Source organism: Phycodurus eques, chromosome 6 (assembly GCF_024500275.1).
Source record: "Phycodurus eques isolate BA_2022a chromosome 6, UOR_Pequ_1.1, whole genome shotgun sequence".
In the NCBI taxonomy this organism is placed as follows: Eukaryota; Metazoa; Chordata; class Actinopteri; order Syngnathiformes; family Syngnathidae; genus Phycodurus; species Phycodurus eques.
The window spans coordinates 5,780,191-5,799,711 of NC_084530.1; the positions used below are offsets into that span (position 1 = coordinate 5,780,191).

A 19,521-nucleotide genomic window follows, 5' to 3' on the forward strand; every position below is an offset into this window, starting at 1 on the left:
TGGAAAAAAAAAAAAAAAAAAAAGAGAAAAAAAAAGAACAAGTCTTTACTCAAGCGCCAAAGCATACAAATCAAGTTAAGCCAGGCAGCACAGCCAAAAAGAGGATTTGATCCCAGCCTCATCTCCTCTCCCCTCATTAGCAAAAGGTTAGCTCTAGGGCAAAAGGCAAGGGTACTAGAATATACTGTGGCCCTTTGCTGGACATGAAATGACGAGACAAGGAGGGTCGCTATGCATAGTCATCATCTGAAAGAGTTCGGAAAAACACTGTAATTCTTGCTTCTTTCAACCACGGATCCCAAATGAGTCACGGCACGTCATGCTCTTCTAAACCGGGTACGTTCAAGCAAAACTGGACATGGCGCACCGATATATATTTTCGACAAAACTAATAGAAACGGATATTTACCCAATAAATCGACAAGAGCGAAAATCATATTGAGTTCCATGTGAGATGTTCTGGAGAAAGCTAACGCAAATTTGTGCGCAGGTTTGAGCTGGGAGAAACTTTTCGTTTTGAATGAAATCACGAATCACATCCTCGGAAGAGAAAACATCTCAAAGGTATCAACAAATACAAAAAAAAAAAAGAAAAAAAGTACAGTACCGAGAGTCAAAATACACCACGTTTAAGATATATCATTATTGTACGTGGAACACGTTGCTATTGAAAACGAAAAACAACAACTTACGTGTTAGTATCATTTTTCTTTTTTTCTTTTTTTTTTAAACCTCCCGGCTGTGTTCCGACAAGCGACGACTTTTGGGTCCACAGCTACAGCGAAGCCCTCATGATAAATCCAGGCACAAAGTCACACTATAAAGTCGGCAGCAAACGCCCTCTGGGGCCTCAATAAATCCATGGTTCGAATAGGATTCGGCAGCCAAATAACGTCCAGTCCCCACTTTTGCGCTCCCTGCGAGAGCGCTCCACGGCAGGAGAGGGAATGCACGGGAGAGGAGAGATTCCAGCTTTTTGGGACTGCCGACTGCGCCGCGGCTCCGCCCACAGCCACGGCTAACCCCCCCCCCCCCCCCCCCATCCGCCCGCCCCCGGCTGCTCCCCACCTGACGAACCACACAAAGTGGCCTTTGGCTTCACTGGACGTGAACGGGGCTCGTTGTCACCATCCACTGGCTTCACTTGGGCACCAAATGGGGTTCTCCAAATACTTTTCAGAGTCGCTATGGAATCGAAAGTGCTCCTCCTGCACTGCTGTCGTCCAGCAGCTCGGAGGTCCGGAGGTTATTTATTTATTTATTTTTTTGGGATCTGGTCTTGTCTGCTAATATTTCCAGTCTGCAGCCACCTCCACTAGTAAACAAAGTTTATTTTCTTCTTCTATATGGAATACCTTAAATTCCCCTTTGCAACGCAGGTGGTCATTTTCAACTAATTAACGACGAAGGAGTCATATGGATGGGAAACACGTTGGCTCCTCATATGTTTCAGATTTTGATAGAAGAGTCTATGCACATGTTTGTAAGGGGGTGCATAGGATGTGTTTGAACTGGTTTGATTCAAAACAGCCTTTCCCATTTTTTCCCAATATTCTTTTCTCCCATCCTTCAGGACATGCAATTTCAGTGCATTTTTTCTTGTCCTGTAAGGAAAGCATGACGAAAAAGAGGTAAAAGAGCAAGTATGATGCAAAGGAGTTGAATATATAGTTGTGTCAGAGAGCGAAAGCTCAGACTGGTGGAGGAGAAGGACACAGGAATTAGAGATCGAAAGATTACCAAACAAGGCCAAATCCCAGTGCTACAAAAACATGACCACCCAAAGCCTGAACCGAAGACTAGACTCAAATCGACCCTCGGCTAGCCATGGCTCAACCAAGCCTTCTTATAAAAAGGGTTACACATCTATGCCCTAGGTATAATAGGAGTAGTATTAATAGTAAAAGAAGAGGAATGGAATGTACCGGAAAGTGAGTTGTCTGAAGTGACTCATCTCCCAAGCACAGGCAGTTATCTCAGTCTGTCACCACATTCATCATTTAGTCAGCAAAGTTGAAGGTGAGTACACAATAACTCATTTTTAAAATGTATGACAGTCAAGAATGTTAAAATGTTACTCAAAGGGGAAAGTTTGCTTTATTTGGGGGGGGGTTAAGAAACCACCATGCCTGAGAAAGATCAAACTATGAGAGACAGAAGGCGTGACGGATGAGGTGTCAGTCATTTTCCGTGCACTCCCGCACACGGCCGCTGCTCTGCTCTGACCTGACACGGAAAGAAGCATCTAGAGGAGGAAAATGAGAATGAAAAATAACTTTCAAATCTACTTGACTTGCAGAGTAATGTGCAGAAGACAGTGGCAACATGTGAAAGGTAGAAAAGTACAAAAAGAAAAATGCAAAAATTCCCAACCACTCCCCTTCCAATGCTTCAGCCTTCCTTTTGATGTACGCTCATTTTCTAACTCCAAACAAAGAGGCCAGGTCAGTGGATGGACGTGTCAGTCCAACACACACAACACACGCATGCACCCAAGCACACACATACGGCACACTCCCAAGGCCGTGTCAACAAAGACTCAATAAAGAGATAAAAGAGTTATGGTTCAGTCGAGGTCGAGCCGCATGAAAGACGTGAGGCGTTTATGTACGTGTAAGTAACTATACCAGTATATCAATTATCGTAATTTCTCGTGTATAATGCGCACCCCAAAAGTCAATAGTGCCCATTATACATAGGTATAAGGGCAAATGGAAAAAACCTTCACATTGTATAAATGTATGCCGCCATCTAGTGGTTCTGAAAAAGCTGTACACTTTCATTCCAAAATGCCGTCGCCACCTAGTGGTTATAAAAAGAGTGTAGACTAGGTAATCAAACATAAGAGCACAACTGTGTGTTCTCTAAGTTACTAAATAAAAGTAGGGCTGTGAATTTTAAAATAAGAGCAAGTAAATACAAAAAAAGCATCACTTGTTGAAATAAAGTGCTTAACTTCAGAATAATTATTTCAAAAAACTAACAAAATACAGATAATACTTCATGTTTTGATCATATGGGTAGAAGCAAAATCATGCAGTGTAAGAATGCATTATACATAGGTAGAAGGGTTTTCCAGAATTTTGAGGTCCCCTTTGGGGGTGCGTATTATACATGGGTGCGCATTACACACAAGAAATTACGGTTAGTTTTTTGTGTGGTGTTAAATACAATACAATTTGGCATGTGTGTGATGCATTCAAAACCTTAGGAAATTGGAATCTAAAAGAATGAGTCCTGCAACTTTCACTGACACAGTTTGAGATAATGGCTTTAACTGCTGCTGTGTGTGTGTGTGTGTTTATGTGTGCAGGTGAGCGGTGTGCTTTTAAAAACAGGAATCTTCAGAAACAGTGCATCTAAAGTAGATCTGCCCCCTCTGACAGTGATTGGAGAGAGAGAGAGAGAGAGAGAGAGAGAGAGAGATGCTTACAAGCACACAACAGTGATGAGGAAGTCAAGAGAGACCTACACAGACCCACACACAGACACACAACACACACGTACACAAACAAAGGAAGTGTGAGGCAGACAGCGGCCCAAATGCCTTGCCGACACCCTCTCCGGGCTTTGATGGACTGACCACGATCACAATGGGGGCTGACACACACACACATAGGCACACACAAAAACAATGGACGACTTTTTCTGGCATGTATTTTTTAAAAATTGTATTTCTAAAACAAGCCCTTTTTGTCGAATCATCCTTTTATAAAGTGACTTACTTGGTGACCGCAGCAGTAAGGGTATATTACAATATGGTGCAAGTAGGAAAAAGAAAGCCATAGTCACAAAAAACAGGCTATGCAGGAAGGCATTTGCTTTGTGCACTAAGGATAATGTGCTTTTAAAGTGATGTTGTCGTGAGAATGTGCTTGTCTGCACGTTTACAAGACATAAACGTCCTTACGATCTTTTCTTTCGCTGCTCGCTGTACTGAAATCTACTGAGCTACGCTGAAGACTTGCGTCTCAAGTGATGTAGCTCAAAGTGAAAGTTCAACTTTGAGGTTGTTGTGCGACTTCTGATGCATATTCTTCCTGATCATTTCAGTCGAATATCAAATTGTATGACCTTTGGAGATCGGAATTTTGAGGTACTAATGTATTATGTAATAGGTGAAGCACTTCTTTGTAGGTCACTGAATGCAGACGAAGATGGGCCAAATACAATTTAGGAGTAATTACAAGGGGATCGACTCAGTGATGAGGCTTTCATAGCCTTTTGGTTCTGGCTCAAAACAAATGACTTGAGAAATCCGTAGGTTAATAGAAGACTCTACATTGCCTGTAGGTGTGAATGTGAGTGCGAATGGTTGTTTGTTTGTATGTGCCCTGCGATTGGCTGTCGACCAGTTCAGGGTGTACCCCGCCTCTCGCCCGAAGTTAGCTGGGATAGGCTCCAGCACGCCCGCAACCCAACGGAAGATGAATGAATGAACTTGACAAATCCCATTCCTTGATCACAACTATGATCTTTAAGCAGTCAATTTGAGTTCTCTAAAAGAGTACAACCATATGTGGCTCTGGCATTGACATTGACATTGTGACAATGGCATAGAGGAGGACTGGCCAACACGTAGGTGTAAACGCTTAAGTCAACAATATGAATGTTAACCTCTACACATGTACACAGGCACTCAAACACGTGCAAGGACAGGCTTGTTGGAAATCAGTAAAACACGAGTCATCCAGTTTAGATCACTGGAATACTTCAAGTATGTATTCCTAATTGTATAGAACAGTAGCTGTGAGCACTGAGGAAATCCATTGATAAGCAGTAATGTAAATTCTGAATGACAACATAGAACGCACACATAGGGCAGATTATTGCCCCTATTTAGCATATTAGTCATGGGTAAGGAAACCAGATAATGAATTTGTTGCTTTGCCAGGAGAGGGAAAGAGGCAGAAGAGCAGAGCCTGAGGGTAATTGTGAGGCATTTGGCAGAACAGAGAAGGCATTTTGGAAAAAGATGCGGGTGTTATTAATAGTTGTACCTGTGGGCTGTGAGAAAAGAGGAGACGAAAAGAAGAAATTGTGTTCCGACATTTTCTTCCTAAAAAGGAGTAAATGTTGGTGAATTATATTAACCCCAGTGTTTTATGGAATTATTTTTTTTTTCTGGACACGAAGTGAATGCAACAAGCCACAGAAGAGCACGGAAGATCAATGCAATACAGAAGGAGTTTGTGTGTCTGACTGCATTTTCAAAGAATTACAACTAAATATCCTTGAAATGGCGTTGTGCCTGGAAATGTTGAAAATCCCTATTCTGTTTGGGACAAGTTAGATGTCATTGAGTCAGGTTTTCCAAACTGAACACACCCATTCATAAACCACGATTTTAAAAAAAAAGTATGTATTTCCATTCATCCATTTTCTGTACTGCTTGTCCTCTCCAGAGTTGTGGGTGAGTTGGAGCCTATCCCGGCTGATTTTGGGCAAGAGACAAGAGGTACACCCTGGACCTGTTATCAGCCAATCACAGCAACCACAAACACTCATATTCACACCTGTGGGCAATTTAGAGTCTTAAATTAACTGAACATGCATGTTTTGGGCTGGGGGGAACTCAGAGAAACCCCATAGAAGCAAGGGGAGAGCATGTAAACTTTAAACAGGAAGACAAGATTAAAATTCTGTCACATCAGAGCAGCGAGGCAGATGTGCTAACCACAAGTCCAGTCTGCTGCCCGTGCATGTATATGTACTCAGAGTGCATTTTCCTTGTTTCCTTTTGACTCGAAATGATTCATCCTCATAATGAACACAACAAAAGAATTGGTCACCATATAGTGTTTTAACGCCTTCGTCGAGCAAAACTGCGGTGTAGTTTCAGTGGGGTGATGTCATGTCGAATTGCCCACGCTACGGGTGGAGCTGGCAAAGTTGGCAAAAGATGCTTTATTCATGCATGAAAGAGAGCTTCTATTGACAATGTAGTATTACACAAGGATGACAATATTAGTTGTTTGTAGCAACAAAACAAGCACGATGTAAAAACACAGTTTTCCACAACTTTAAATAGTATGGTCGTAGAGCACACACCTTCACCAAGATTGAACCATGAACAAAAGGCAGTTTTTTTGTTCATAGACAGACTGTACCGGTGTTTATTTTAAGGCTGGGAAAATTGTTACATCGTGAGTCGTACAAAAAAAAGCCAAAACAAATTCCTCAAACAAATCTAAAAGCATTTTCTTGCATTTGTGTTAGTAGTGTATATGTGTTTATTTATCTGAATGGCAAACAGTGCCATGTTATTTAAGAAGTAGTATATTACTTCAACTAAAAAACTTTCCACATGCCGCTTCATCCAGATAATACCGTAATTTCACGTGTGTAATGCGCACCCATGTATAATACGCACCCCCAAAGTTGACATCAAAATTCTGGAAAACCCTTCTACCTATGTATAATGCATTTTTACAATGCATGATTTTGCTTCTACCCATATGATTAAAACATGAAGCATTATCTGTATTTTGTTAGTTTTTTCAAATAATTATTCTGAAGTTAAGCACTTTATTTGAACAAGTAATCCTTTTTTTAATTTACTTGCTCTTATTTTGAAATTTACAGCCCTAATTTTATTTAGTAACTTAGAAAACACACAGTTGTGCTCTTATGTTTGATTACCCAGGCAGAATTTGTAAGATGCGTACAATTCTTTAAAGAAAACATGAATGACCAGGCAAAACACATTTAATTTTATTTTAATGGAATTCAAAATAAACGGTTAAGCATTTCAGAAAAGCATGATCATGAAATAAAACATAACCATGAAGAAATTAATGATGGTTGTTGTTCAGTCCTCAGTCATATTTAAAAAAATATATATATTTCACAAATTCTACCAGGGTATGTAAACTTATGAGCATAACTGTAGATATATGCAGTCATACGTACTCCTGTCATATCGGAATGAAAGTGTAGTCTACACCTTTTTTATAACCATTAGGTGGCGGTGGCATTTTGGAATGAAAGTGTACAGCTTTTTCATAACCACTAGATGGCGGCATACATTTATAAAATGTGAAGGTTTTTTCCATTTGCCCTTATACCTATGTATAATGTGCACTATTGACTTTTGACAATTTTTTTTTTTGGGGGGAGAAATATATGCATTATACACGAGAAATTACGGGATATGTCCAAGAATTAAATGGGTTATACCTTTGGACCAGTTATCTCCCCTACCAAGTTTTGTAAGTTTTTAAATATTTGTGTAGCCCTGCTAAGTAACAATAAAACAAAAGCCAATACCTATATTCCTGTGCAAGATTTCCGCTATGAAAGAGGAAATCAACGGTGGACGACTGGTTAGAGCGTCAGCTTCACAGTTCTGAGGACCCGGATTCAATCCCCGGCCCCGCCTATGTGGACTTTGCATGTTCTCCCCGTACCTGCGTGGGTTTTCTCCGGGCACTCCGGTTTCCTCCCACATCCCAAAAACATGCATGAATTGGAGACTCTAAATTGCCCGTAGGTGTGAATTTGAGTGCGAATGGTTGTTTGTTTGTGTGTGCCCTGCGATTGGCTGGCAACCAGTTCAGGGTGTACCCCGCCTCCTGCCTGATGATAGCTGGGATAGGCTCCAGCAAGCCCACGACCCTAGTGAGGAGAAGCGGCTCAGAAAATAGATGGACTTTTGTGATGGCTTCCTACACAAATGGCGCAAAGAGTAAATTCCAATGCACCAAATGTTAATTTCTTTCTGTATCCAGATTCCGCCCGCGAGTAAAACAGGAAGTCGATGCTTTAGTCTCGCCTGCCCTGACCTGCAACCTCCTCTGACCTCTCACAAAGCACGTGACAAAGCATGCAGACATCGAGACTGTCATGAGAAACAAACCAGATTCAGCCACGAGACTCTCACTGATCCAGACTTCTATGCAAATGTGCAATGCTTTGAGTTTTTGGAGCGATTTCTGCTGACTCTCAGTTTCGAACAGCTCCCGTCATGTCATTAATCGAAAGATAAGACGGAGACCGACTCTGCTGATTAAATAGAGATAGGAAAGAGGAGGGACACATCATGACAAATCCTATAACAACAAAAAATCAGGACTTAAATAAATATGTACACTTAAAATCCATCCATCCATCCAACCATTTTCTATCTGTAGCATTTGTCCTCATCAGAGTCGCATCCCATGCTGACTTGACTACACCCAGGACTGGTCGCCAGTCGATCACAGGGCAGCTGTAGAGTGGGAAAACCAATTACACTCACACTCACCTTCACACAATCACTGAGCAGGAACTGAACCAGAGCAAACCACTAAACCATCAGTGACTGTTACACTTGGAATATACAGTGAACCCCCACCTATTCGCATTTCACCATTTGCGAACTCACCTACTCGCGATTTGTTTTGTGGAACCTAACTAACAACTAGTCGCTGAAAAACTCACCTATTTGTGCTTTCGCTAATGCCCTAAGAGTCCACCATAAACACTGCTCCTTCGACAACACCATGCCATGTTAGTGGAGGACCAGCTAGAATTGGCCACCAGCTGAAAGGCAACCGTCTTGGCAGCAAACAGCAGTCGAGAATCGAGTAGCTCTTTGTAGAGTTGACACAGGAGAAGAAGCGTGGTAAACCTCACGAGATGACGCGGAGAAAGGTTCAATTGGGAGTGGTGGAATTTAACAGCTGATCAGTTGGTAACCTAACTACTCAATGTAAGGTACAGTAAGAGCCCAGAGAAAGATCATGAGTCGTTGCAAAATATGTATTTAAAAAACGAGAGCATGTACAATCGTCCAAAACATAATCAATGGCTAATAGGAAAACAGTAATTAGCTTTTTTTACGAGTTGGGAAGTGGCAACATACAGGCTAGCGTCCTCGCCCTTCTGGTACATTTTTAAATTAATTTTAAATTCAATATATAAGCCGGTTATTTTTAAGGGTAAGGTTGTAAGATGAGTTTGAATTTACAGTGTCAGAAATCATATTTCTGGGTATATTAGGCTTTAAACTATTCATATAGGCAATTATAAGCATTTTGGGGGGGGGGCGTCAATTTGCACAAATAGCAGGGGTTTCACGATCAAACAATAAGGTAAGTCGTAGATCTCGATAAAGAAATACTTAACTCGACATGCATCGTCGAAAATGACCACAATGTATACTACCTGGAATCATCCAAGTTGTTCAACAGTGACAGGTTCTTATGAAAACGGACAACTCATATGGACAAATAACTGTCTTTTGAAAATGTAATTTAATTCATGAATGACATAACTTTGTAGAAAGAACCAAGATGTGGAGAAGGCCCACGTTGACATGCTTGTTACTGTTAAAAACGCACAAAATCGCAACGTGATGTAAAAAAAAAAAAAAAAAAAAAGACATGTCCTGCAGCTGTGGAAATACAATGCATTCCCCGGGGGGTTAATTAATTCCCTGAATGGAATTTAGAACAGAACAGAACAGATTTTTATGAATATCTAGTTTTAACGACCTTAACATATGTTTTCATATTTGAGTTTCTGATTTCCCCCCCCCCCCCCTTTTAATACTGACAATATAGTTAAAATAATTACACATATTAATCTTTCAAGGTAATGTGCTTTTTATTGGTAATCTTGCTTAGTGTGCAAGCAATTATCTGCCCTTCAGCTCATCTGACAAATCCCTGCAGGAAGGCAGACATCGTCCTGATATTAACTCATTACTCAGGCGACAGCCTTGACCTACTAAACCAAAGATGGGCATGACGTTACTCACAAAGATGCCTTACACATGCAGGAATTAAACAGTTCCAGCCAGGTTTCTTTTGGAGTGCATTCCTGAGCATACTGACAAATATAAGGACATATACTTGCATGCTTGACATACTTTTCAGGTGGATTTCAATGAACATTGACCACCAGAGATGGTTGTTGATATGATTACAGCTGGACTTGGAGATTTGAAATGTTTGCCTTTATAAATAGCTGACCCAAGTCCTGTGGACAAGAATCTAAGGAATTCTGTATAATAAGCCTAATACAAATAAACAGCAGAAATAAAGTAGGTATTCAGCTACCGTTGAGTGCGGTGTGGAAAGAACCTCATGATGAATGGCACAACAAAATGATTTACAAGCAGTAGTTTAGTGAGCAATTTAGAATTGAATGCATTATTTTTTTGTATTGCCTTAAAAAGTTAATAATATCAGGCATGGGATAAATTCATAGCAGACATATTGAGACAATAAAATATTATTTGATCTTTTCCTACCATTAAAGTCTGTAGTTGCTATTTACAGTGCGACATCTGAACAATTTCTCTGGTCATGTCCATACACTTTAAGGATAGTAGAGCCTCATTTTCACAGTCCATACCCTCTTCTCACCCTCTGCCACGTACGGATACACTTGGTGCATTTACACGAGGAGCTAACGGACAGTGCTGATTTGTCTTGGGGGTGAGTTTTTTCAGAGATGAACAGGAGCCGCCCTCGTCCTCCTGCTCCTCATCGCTCCCCTGGGGAAGATCGCTCAACTTCTGCGCCTGTAGGAAAACTAATACCGTCCAGCTGGAGACAAGCAACAGTGACTGATCCACCATATGCCCAGCAGATTTTGCTCTGGTTCTCATTGCTGACCTATTCTCTTTTTACCCATTTACCCCCACTCTCTCATGAATGAAGAAATTAGAGTGGAGAGGAAACATAATACAAGGACAACTATACATGAAAAACACTAACCTGATGGTCCATCATAATATTTTAACATAAAATTAGGTCAATGTCATGCTGTTCCAGTTCTGAATAATGATAACATGCTCAACTTTTCTAACACCACTGGGTGGAGGACAACCCTGGGCAACAATCCAATAGTTTTTCTCTGCACCACCTAAAGTTGGGAATACACTGTGCAAAGTCTTGTCGCACAGTTTGGGTACTCAAGTCTTGGCTGTCTGTCAGTCAGTCGCTGACTTTACGGTTTCATTACTTATGTCAACTTTTAAACCCATACCTACTGTCATTGAAATGTATTCAAAACCCAGCAGTTACATGTAGTGTTTCCTTAAAAAGGGACATCGATAACTACTGGACCGACACTCATATTCCAGCACTTTCAGTCATTTTTGCAGGTTTGTGTGAATTGAAATCGTTCTGACAACATTGGTCTCTGTTTGAAAAACTGGGGGAAAAAACCCAGAGAAAAAGTATGCTCTAAAGCACAGGTGTCAAACTGGTGGCCGGGGGCCAGATCCGGCCCGCCACATCATTTTATGTGGCCTGCGAAAGCAAATCAAAATTGCTCATTGTGTTCTTGTGTAATACCATTGAGATATTTGCAAGCATTTTTCCCTTTGCCACCCTTTGAAAAGAAATGTAATAGTTGAAAAACATGTTTTTATAGGCTTCTGATTTCAAAACTGGCTATTCATCAATGTGTTGTGTGTACTGTATGTAATTACAGTATAGGAGGTAATCTTTCATTTATATGGGTTCACAGTTGTAGCGGCCCCCCGAGGGAAGTCGGTGCGGCTGTGACAAAAAGGTTTGACACCCCTGCTCTAATGTTTAGGGGATTTAGACGCAGGCTCGGGGGCCATTTGCGGCCTGCCATGCATTTTTCAGCGGCCCGGCAATGCTATTTAAAAAAAAGTCATGAAGGTGGGTACCATGAGAAGCATGGTTGTTGAAAAAATGGGTGGAGGGGTGTTGCGACACCCTGGGTGGCGGGGAATTTGGTTGCTGGAGACTACATAACTACTAATAAATTGGTTTTATATACATTAGAGCTTTTCTGGATAAGCAAAGATCCAAATTAACTATTTACACCTTTCTCTTTCTCTTTAAAACACTGGTGAATAAAGATATTTCGTTTTTGGAAGCAAATATGGTTTCCTCTGATTTTTTTCTCCATGTCAAGGTCAAATTTGTGACAAAACATTCTTGATCCTCAAGTAACTGCTTCAAATATGGTCATCTACTACAGATCGCGTTTGTTTTGGTTCTGGATGTGGCCACACCTAAATCTTGAAAAATTTTGCCTGTGACGTATCAGTGTTTCAAAATACTATAATATCTAAACACTATATACTTTTAGTGTTTTTAATAAAGCCAAATAATTTTAGTGGCCCTTGCATTCTTCGATTTCTATATGTGGCCCTTGGAGGAAAAGGTTTGGACACCCATGATTTTAGAGTCTAAACATTCCCCCAGTTCCGGAATTGAAGAACCATAAAAATCAAGAAACCCCCTTGCTCCTATATGTGTAGTGCAAATGGTTTAAAGGCAATGAGGCAAGCTAAGGGCGAGCATATAGACTGAAAGGAGATGCTGCTGTTGATGTTGTGGCGTACTTCACCCACAGATTTTGAACTTGATCCTCCAAACTGTCTTGCTCATGATGCATCAGACCGAACTGGCCTTTCTAGCTCACATTTCAGTGTATGCATATTAGAAGGGGCCACTCAAGCGGTTCACATGACACGTATACTACGTAATCCAACGTAAATTCCGTCAAAGCGAAGAAAATCTCAGCAGTTAAGTACTCATTTAGTTTCAAATGAAAGTTATTTGAGAAACCGGGCAGCATGAAAAAAAAAGTTTGACCAAAATCAAGAATGGGTATCCAGCGTCACCTCAGGTAATATACAAAAACACCTTTTCAAAAGCGCTTTGTAAATGGGGCTGCTGCTTGGTTTCAAATCAAATCATGTTTGGAGAGGAATGAGAGTGACCTTTGAAGGTGTTTTTTCAAGATAGGCTAGCCACACTTTGTGTTATCTGACCGTGACCTCACGCACACACCCACAAAGACACTGGGCTGTCAATGTGTCACTTCACCAACGTGCTAATGCTAAGCGCTCCAGTGCTTGTATTATGACCAGCAACAAGGAGGTAAAAGGGGAGGTCGGCCTGGACGCTTAGGGTGACACTCAGCCCGTGGCCTTCTGTTCATCCTTTCGGGGGACAATGGGGGTTACACTGCCCGTGTAATCATAAGGTGAAAGGTCAGAGCCAACACATCTTAAAGGCAAGGCGGAAGACACCTTAAGTGGCGGCTCTGTCTATAGAGCAATTATGCTGAAGCTCGATGGAGGTCGCCATTTGAATAAACTGGCTGCTACAGTGTGTCAGCCGGTCTTGACTTTAAACACACATTAGATAGATAGATAGATAGATAGATAGATAGATAGATAGATAGATAGATAGATAGATAGATAGATAGATAGATAGATAGATAGATAGATAGATAGATAGATAGATAGATAGATAGATAGATAGATAGATAGATAGATCGATCGATCGATCTGCCCCTGGCAAATCCTTTTAAATTCTAAGCAATCGGTTTGGAAAAGGCCCTGCAAGCCTGAACGCATCCGTGTTTCGTTTCTCAGAATCACCCAACTTAAGCATGCCTTTATTGACCTTGCTTTGTGCGCTGGGGTGCAGTCATGCTGAAATAGAAAAGTGCCGAATGCAAACTGTTTCCACAGTTGGAAAAATAAAATGTTCCCAAATGTATAGGTAAAACTTTAAAGTTCAGCACTGATTGACACAAATAGCCTCACCATATTTTAACATAAAGTACTAGAAAGTGAAATTTCTGCCATACAATATAGAAGAACTCAACAGCAGATATTGTGATTACAAATATACATGGTTTCACTTGTGCCCTGTGATTGGCCGGCGACCAGTTCAGGGTGTATCACGCCTTTCGCCCGAAGATAGCTGGCATAGGCTCCAGCACGGCCGCGACCCTAGTGAGGATAAGCGGTACAGGAAATGAATGAATGAATGAGTGGTTCCACTTCCCCTCTTTGAGCCATCATCTTATCGTGGTGGAGGGGTTTGTGTGTCCCAAAGATCCTAGAAGCTAAGTTGTCTGGGGCTTTATGCCTCTGGCAGGGTCACCCATGGCAAACAGGTCCTAGTTGAGGGACCAGACAAAGCATGGCTCAGAAAACCCTATGATGGATAAAAACACTGGAAAATGTTTTCCCTTTCCCAGATTCAGGTTACCCCCCTTCTGGAGCCAGGCCTATGCAACAAACAGCAGTTCAAAGTACCCACCTTTTTTGGAGTCCTTGAAGGGGGTGCCGGAGAGCGCTCCCGCTGAGGGCTGCATCATTCAGCTGGGGGACATCAATGCTCACGTTGGCAATGACAGTGAGACCTGGAAGGGCTTGATTGGGAGGAACGGCCCCCCGATCAGAATCCGAGCGGTATTCTGTTATTGGACTTCTGTGCTCATCACGGATTGTCCATAAGAAACACCATGTTCAAGCATAAGGGTGTTCATATGTGCACTTGGCACCAGGACACCCAAGCCCGCAGTTCGATGATCGACTTTGTGGTCATGTCATCAGAATTACGGCTGCATATCAGGAAACTTGGGCAAAGAGAGGGGTGGAGCTGTCAACTGATCAACACCTGGTGGTGTGTTGGCTCCGATGGTGGGGAAGATGCTGGTCCGACCTGGCAGAATCAAACGTATTGTGAGGGTCTGCTGGGAACATCTGTCAGAATCCCCTGTCAGAAGGAGCTTCAACTCCCACCTCTGAAAGAACTTCACCCATGTCCCGGGGGTGGCGGGGGACATTGAGTCCGAGTGGACCATGTTCCGCACCTCCATTGCTTAGGCGGCAGACTGAAGCTGTGCCCGTAAGGTGGTCAGTGCCTGTCGTGGCGGCAATCCCCGAACCCATTGGTGGACACCAGCGATGAGGGATGCTGTCAAGCTGAAGAAGGAGTCTTAGCGGACCTTTTTGCCTGGTGTGACTCCTGAGGGAGCTAATGGGTACCGGCTGGCCAAGCGCTATGCAGCTTTGGTGGTCACTGAGACAGCAAAAACTCGGGCGCAGGAGTTCGGTGAGGCCATGGAGAAACACTTCTGTACGGCTTTGAGGAAATTCTGGTCTACCATCGGGCGTCTCGGGAAGCAATCAACACTGTGTTTAGTGGGGATGGGGCGCTTCTGACCTCAACTCGAGATGTTGCGAGTCGGTGGGGAGAATACTAGGGATACCTCCTCAATTCCAAGGAATAGAGTCATTACATCCGGAATTTTAAGTAAAAGGTGTAGTTGTATTTCCATTATGTTTATTGATGAATAATTTGACATTTATTAATCATATTGGCCAGTCATGTTTATCTCCATCCATCTATCCATCCATTCTCTGAGCCGCTTCTCCTCACTAGGGTCGCGGGCGTGCTGGAGCCTATCCCAGCTGTCATCGGGCAGGAGGCGGGGTACACCCTGAACTGGTTGCCAGCCAATCGCAGGGCACATACAAATAAACAACCATTTGCACTCACATTCACACCTACGGGCAATTTAGAGTCTCCAATTAATGCATGTTTTTGGGATGTGGGAGGAAACCGGAGTGCCCGGAGAAAACCCACGCAGGCACGGGGAGAACATGCAAACTCTACGTAGGCGGAACTGTGAGGCAGACGCTCTAACCAGTCGCCCACCGTGCCGCATGTTTATCTCCAGCATCACTATGTTTGGAATAGGACACAAAACCTTTTTGCAATGTTTATTTTGCATCAACGTATAGGGCATTTTTAAAATTTAGTGTAGAAATAATAACTTAGTTGTAGAACCCCAAGAGGTAAAACCCCTAATCAAAAATACCAAGAAAGAGCTAGAGGATTAAACCAAAATAAATAAATAAATAAATAAAATAAATCCCGAAATGACCGAGTAAACTAATAATAATAATAAAAAAGAGCCATCGAGGCATGCAAGACCCTCAAAAGGCAACAGACACAGGAAATGAAGGCCCACCGAAGAGTAAACAAGCAACATACCATGAGATCAGACACCCTGAGAGGCAGTTAAGTCACCAGAGATGAAGCTGCTTTAATGGAGCACTAAAACATGTTGTTAGTACCCATCTGGAAAAGATTCGAATGGAATGTGACTGTTTCACATCTAATGACCAGTGACGAGCCCTCACGCCATCATCTAATCGTACATCCAAAGTCCTGTTAAACACAGTAATATCACGAACACAGACTCAATTCCCCCCCCCCCTCCCCCCCTTTCCGCCTTCGTCTTGCCTTCTCACCTGAGTGTTAGATATCTCGTGACTAGCTTGTCTTTCAAAAAAGATCGCCACATTTGAGTAAATAATACCAACTTCAACGATCCTGTGTGTGATTTGATTTCCTGAAAAGTAAAGGTTTTGGAGAGGACTCTACATTCAGGAGGACCCATTAACAGCTACTGTATGTATACATTTTATTTGAAGGGGAAATCCACAAGCTATTGGTAACCTCTGGAGAGGTATTTAAAGCCTGTGAAAGCCTTTATTCGTTAAATTTGACAACCTATCCTTATGGAAAAGAGGTAAAAAAGCAGCTTCTCTCACAATAGCAGTCATAGCATTTCTGCTGACAGGAGCAAAGGTGTTGGCGAGACAGGCTAGAAAATCTGCAGTGCGAAATCAGATATTCTCAAGCACCAGGGCAGGAGCAAATTCCACATTGTGTGCAAATATTTGTGCACACCACTTTAGACTCTAAGCTGTGCTGAATCGAGGCTTCAGTGAGTATCAGCACTACAAGGATCTGCACTCCATTGCAACGAATTGTCAGTGGGTACTTAAGCGGGTTTGTTTTTCCAGCTTCTATCTGGATGTCTGGGTGCTGGAGGGAGGGGAGAGTTTGCCCAAATTCTGTGCCTAACAATCACATCACTTTCCAGCTGGAATGGAGGCATGGGCAGCCAACGAGACAATGGGAAATCAAGAGCAGGCATCAAGTGAGCTTCTTGTGGTTTAGCTGAAAAGTGCTTGAATTCTCACTTGAGTGAGTATTGGGAGAAAAACAGAAATGAAAGAATAGGCTGAATAAAAGTTTCCATCTTTGGGTCTCTTGAAACGTGCTAAATAAATACAAGTTATTATTTTTATTATTATTGTAATTTTATTTTTTAATTAACAACTAAAACTTTGAATAAAATTATGCCGCTGAAGAACAGGTATCAAACTTAAGGCCCGTGGGCCAAATCCGACCCACCAAATAATTTATTGCTGAATAGATTTTCATTTTGACAGAAAATCTGCACTGAAATAGCATTTTTTTTTTTTTTTTACAGATGTTACAAGCATTTTGTGACATCCAAATTTAAATCCCTTCTTAACAAGAATTGAACAATAATAATAATTAAATATTTGGTTGTCACTTTTCCATAACATTTGATGTAATTACAAAAAACATATTTTATATATAGACACATACACATATATAGTCATACACAATATATACAAACAATGACTAACTGTGTATACAGTGTATGTAATAATGTGATGAGATGATTATAAATGTATACGATTTTTACAGTCATAACAGCTCTCTGAGCAAGACCATAATGATGTGAACATTACTTTGACACCCTTGCTCTAAACCGAAAATAAGTGGACTTACAAACCCGGTAAAAATTGTATGGCTCTCATCAAAGTAAAGTGTATATCATTATGTTTTACTTAACACATTCACTGCTATTGACGGCTTTAGAAGTCAAATATCCATGTTAACTGGGAAGGCTGGCAGTGATAAAGGGTAACAACCTTCTTTTTACATTTGTGTAAAATGTTAAAAAGTGCAAATTGTGATGTGCAGCCGCGAAGCAACTCACCATTGCCATTCATTTACTTGCGTTAGTAAGTTGAGTTTTGAAATGACTTGTAACAATGTTTACTTCATAGTAAGGGATAGGCTCCAGCACGCCCGCGACCCTAGTGAGGAGAAGCGGCTCAGAAAATGGATGGATGGACTTTTGAATGGGAATTTTCAAGGGATTTCATAATTGCAACCGTTCCATTATTATTATTAACATATTATCATATGTTGAAACCTTTACGACGCAGAGAATCAAAGATATCTTAAATGGTAAGGAGCTTTCTTAGGAAAGAATACATTGGAAATTGGTGACACAGAGATGTTTCTTTTCGTGACAGTCAGAAGGTACATTGAAGGACTATACATGCTAAAAAGAGAAAGTGAGAAAAGACCTGAAGGAGAGGGGGTGCACGAAAGGAAGCAAAGTAAACAAGTTTGGCGTGAGCTTGTTCGAGTCACTGGGTTTAGCAAAACATTCCAGAGACTTCGAAACAAGCGGCCTTGTGAATGCACGGGGGCAGAAACAAGGGGGCTTTAAATCACTGAACAGGAACCGTGTTGAAGGACTCTAACTCAATCATAAATATCTCAAGAGTGCTCACTGTCCCACATATAAATGACAAGTTAAGTGACTACCATTCACCTACATCATCATGGAACAATCAGTCCAAATAACATGAACAGACATTACGAAAAGAGCGAATACAAATGACAGCTCATTGGAGCAGAAATTAGAAATGTGGGACTAAGATTTCTGTCTGAAATATCTGTAGTTATCTAGGATGCTATTAAGGACGGGTTTAAAGGAACATCTAATTTAAGTCCTTGTGAAGACCTGGCCGTTGAGCACGTCTATCGTTCACGTGTGGCTTAATTCGCTCACCAGACACATGGCAGCTTCAGCAAAGGTGTACTAAGGCATACAGGGTGGCCTACTTTTTCGGTTTCCTCATGACTAGATGGATGCTGGCGTTACACTGGGGAGACAGTGGAGCTTTTATCCTGCCTGAATAAAATAATCATTTGTTTCTTTTTATAGACACAAACTGAAGGGCCTGGCCTAAATGTGAAAATGTCCTGAAACGTGATTTCCCGCCATGTGAATTGGTGCTTAGAAACAATCATTGTGTTCAGCACAACGATAATCTAAAAATACTCACTTTAAAATTGAGTTAACACCAGTTTAAATTGTGAAGGAGAGCCAGAGGATGCACACAGTTGACATTTGTTTTTCAATAGAAGATTAAGCTCTGAAAAGCTCTTAGGGTAAGAGTATCTTGTTGAGGCTAATTTGCTACAAGAGGGCCTGCTGCGCTTTTATTCACAAAGATCTCTGCTGATGTCACAGCGGTGCACCCCTTCTGACTTCCTCTTTGGACATCCTTCAGGCGTGAAATGGTCCTGCTGGGTCGCTATAGGCCCACAATGGACACAGGACGTCTGTGTCATTGAACAGTATGCTAGGCCTGACTAGACCTGAACATGTCATTGGACCTCCCACTGATCCACTCTTGAGTTACATCCAAAAGCCTAGTTGCCACTTCACAATAACACATTCATGCACAAGTAGCTATGTGTATGCAAAAAGACACAGTCGTACTATACTCTACCTGATCGTGGACAAGTCAGCTGAAAACCCCTGGTCTGACAGTGTAGCTTCTGAATTCACCTAAGGAACCTAAAGTGTTTAAAACAATTACGTTCTAAGATTTCTCCAAGGACAACAGGATTGACAGGAATTAATCTCCTCCAGTGTCCAACTGTCTAACTGTCACGATCAGAAAATACCTTTTAAATTAAGCACCATTTTAACCCTTTCTGACGCAACCCATCACTTTTTTTAATTACAGCCCACAAACCCCAATTCCACTGAAGTTGGGATGTAAAACGACGTAAAATGGAAATAAATACAGAAAATGCAAATGCTTTT

The 19,521-nt window shown here is 41.6% G+C and overlaps 1 protein-coding gene across 5 annotated transcripts in view; it reads right to left on the bottom strand.

Annotated features, from left to right (window-relative positions):
• dlc1 (DLC1 Rho GTPase activating protein) overlaps window positions 1-19,521 on the bottom strand; it is a 96,655-nt gene that overhangs the window by 31,695 nt on the left and 45,439 nt on the right. The window contains exon 1 of one of the 5 annotated variants that reach the window (XM_061680576.1): window positions 693-962. The exons of the other annotated variants lie outside the window; for them this stretch is intronic. Within the exon in view, the coding sequence (XP_061536560.1) occupies window positions 693-705 (13 nt within the window). The 5' untranslated portion in view covers window positions 706-962. Of the gene's footprint in view, window positions 1-692; window positions 963-19,521 lie in introns of those variants that run through there. 5 annotated transcript variants of the gene reach the window in all.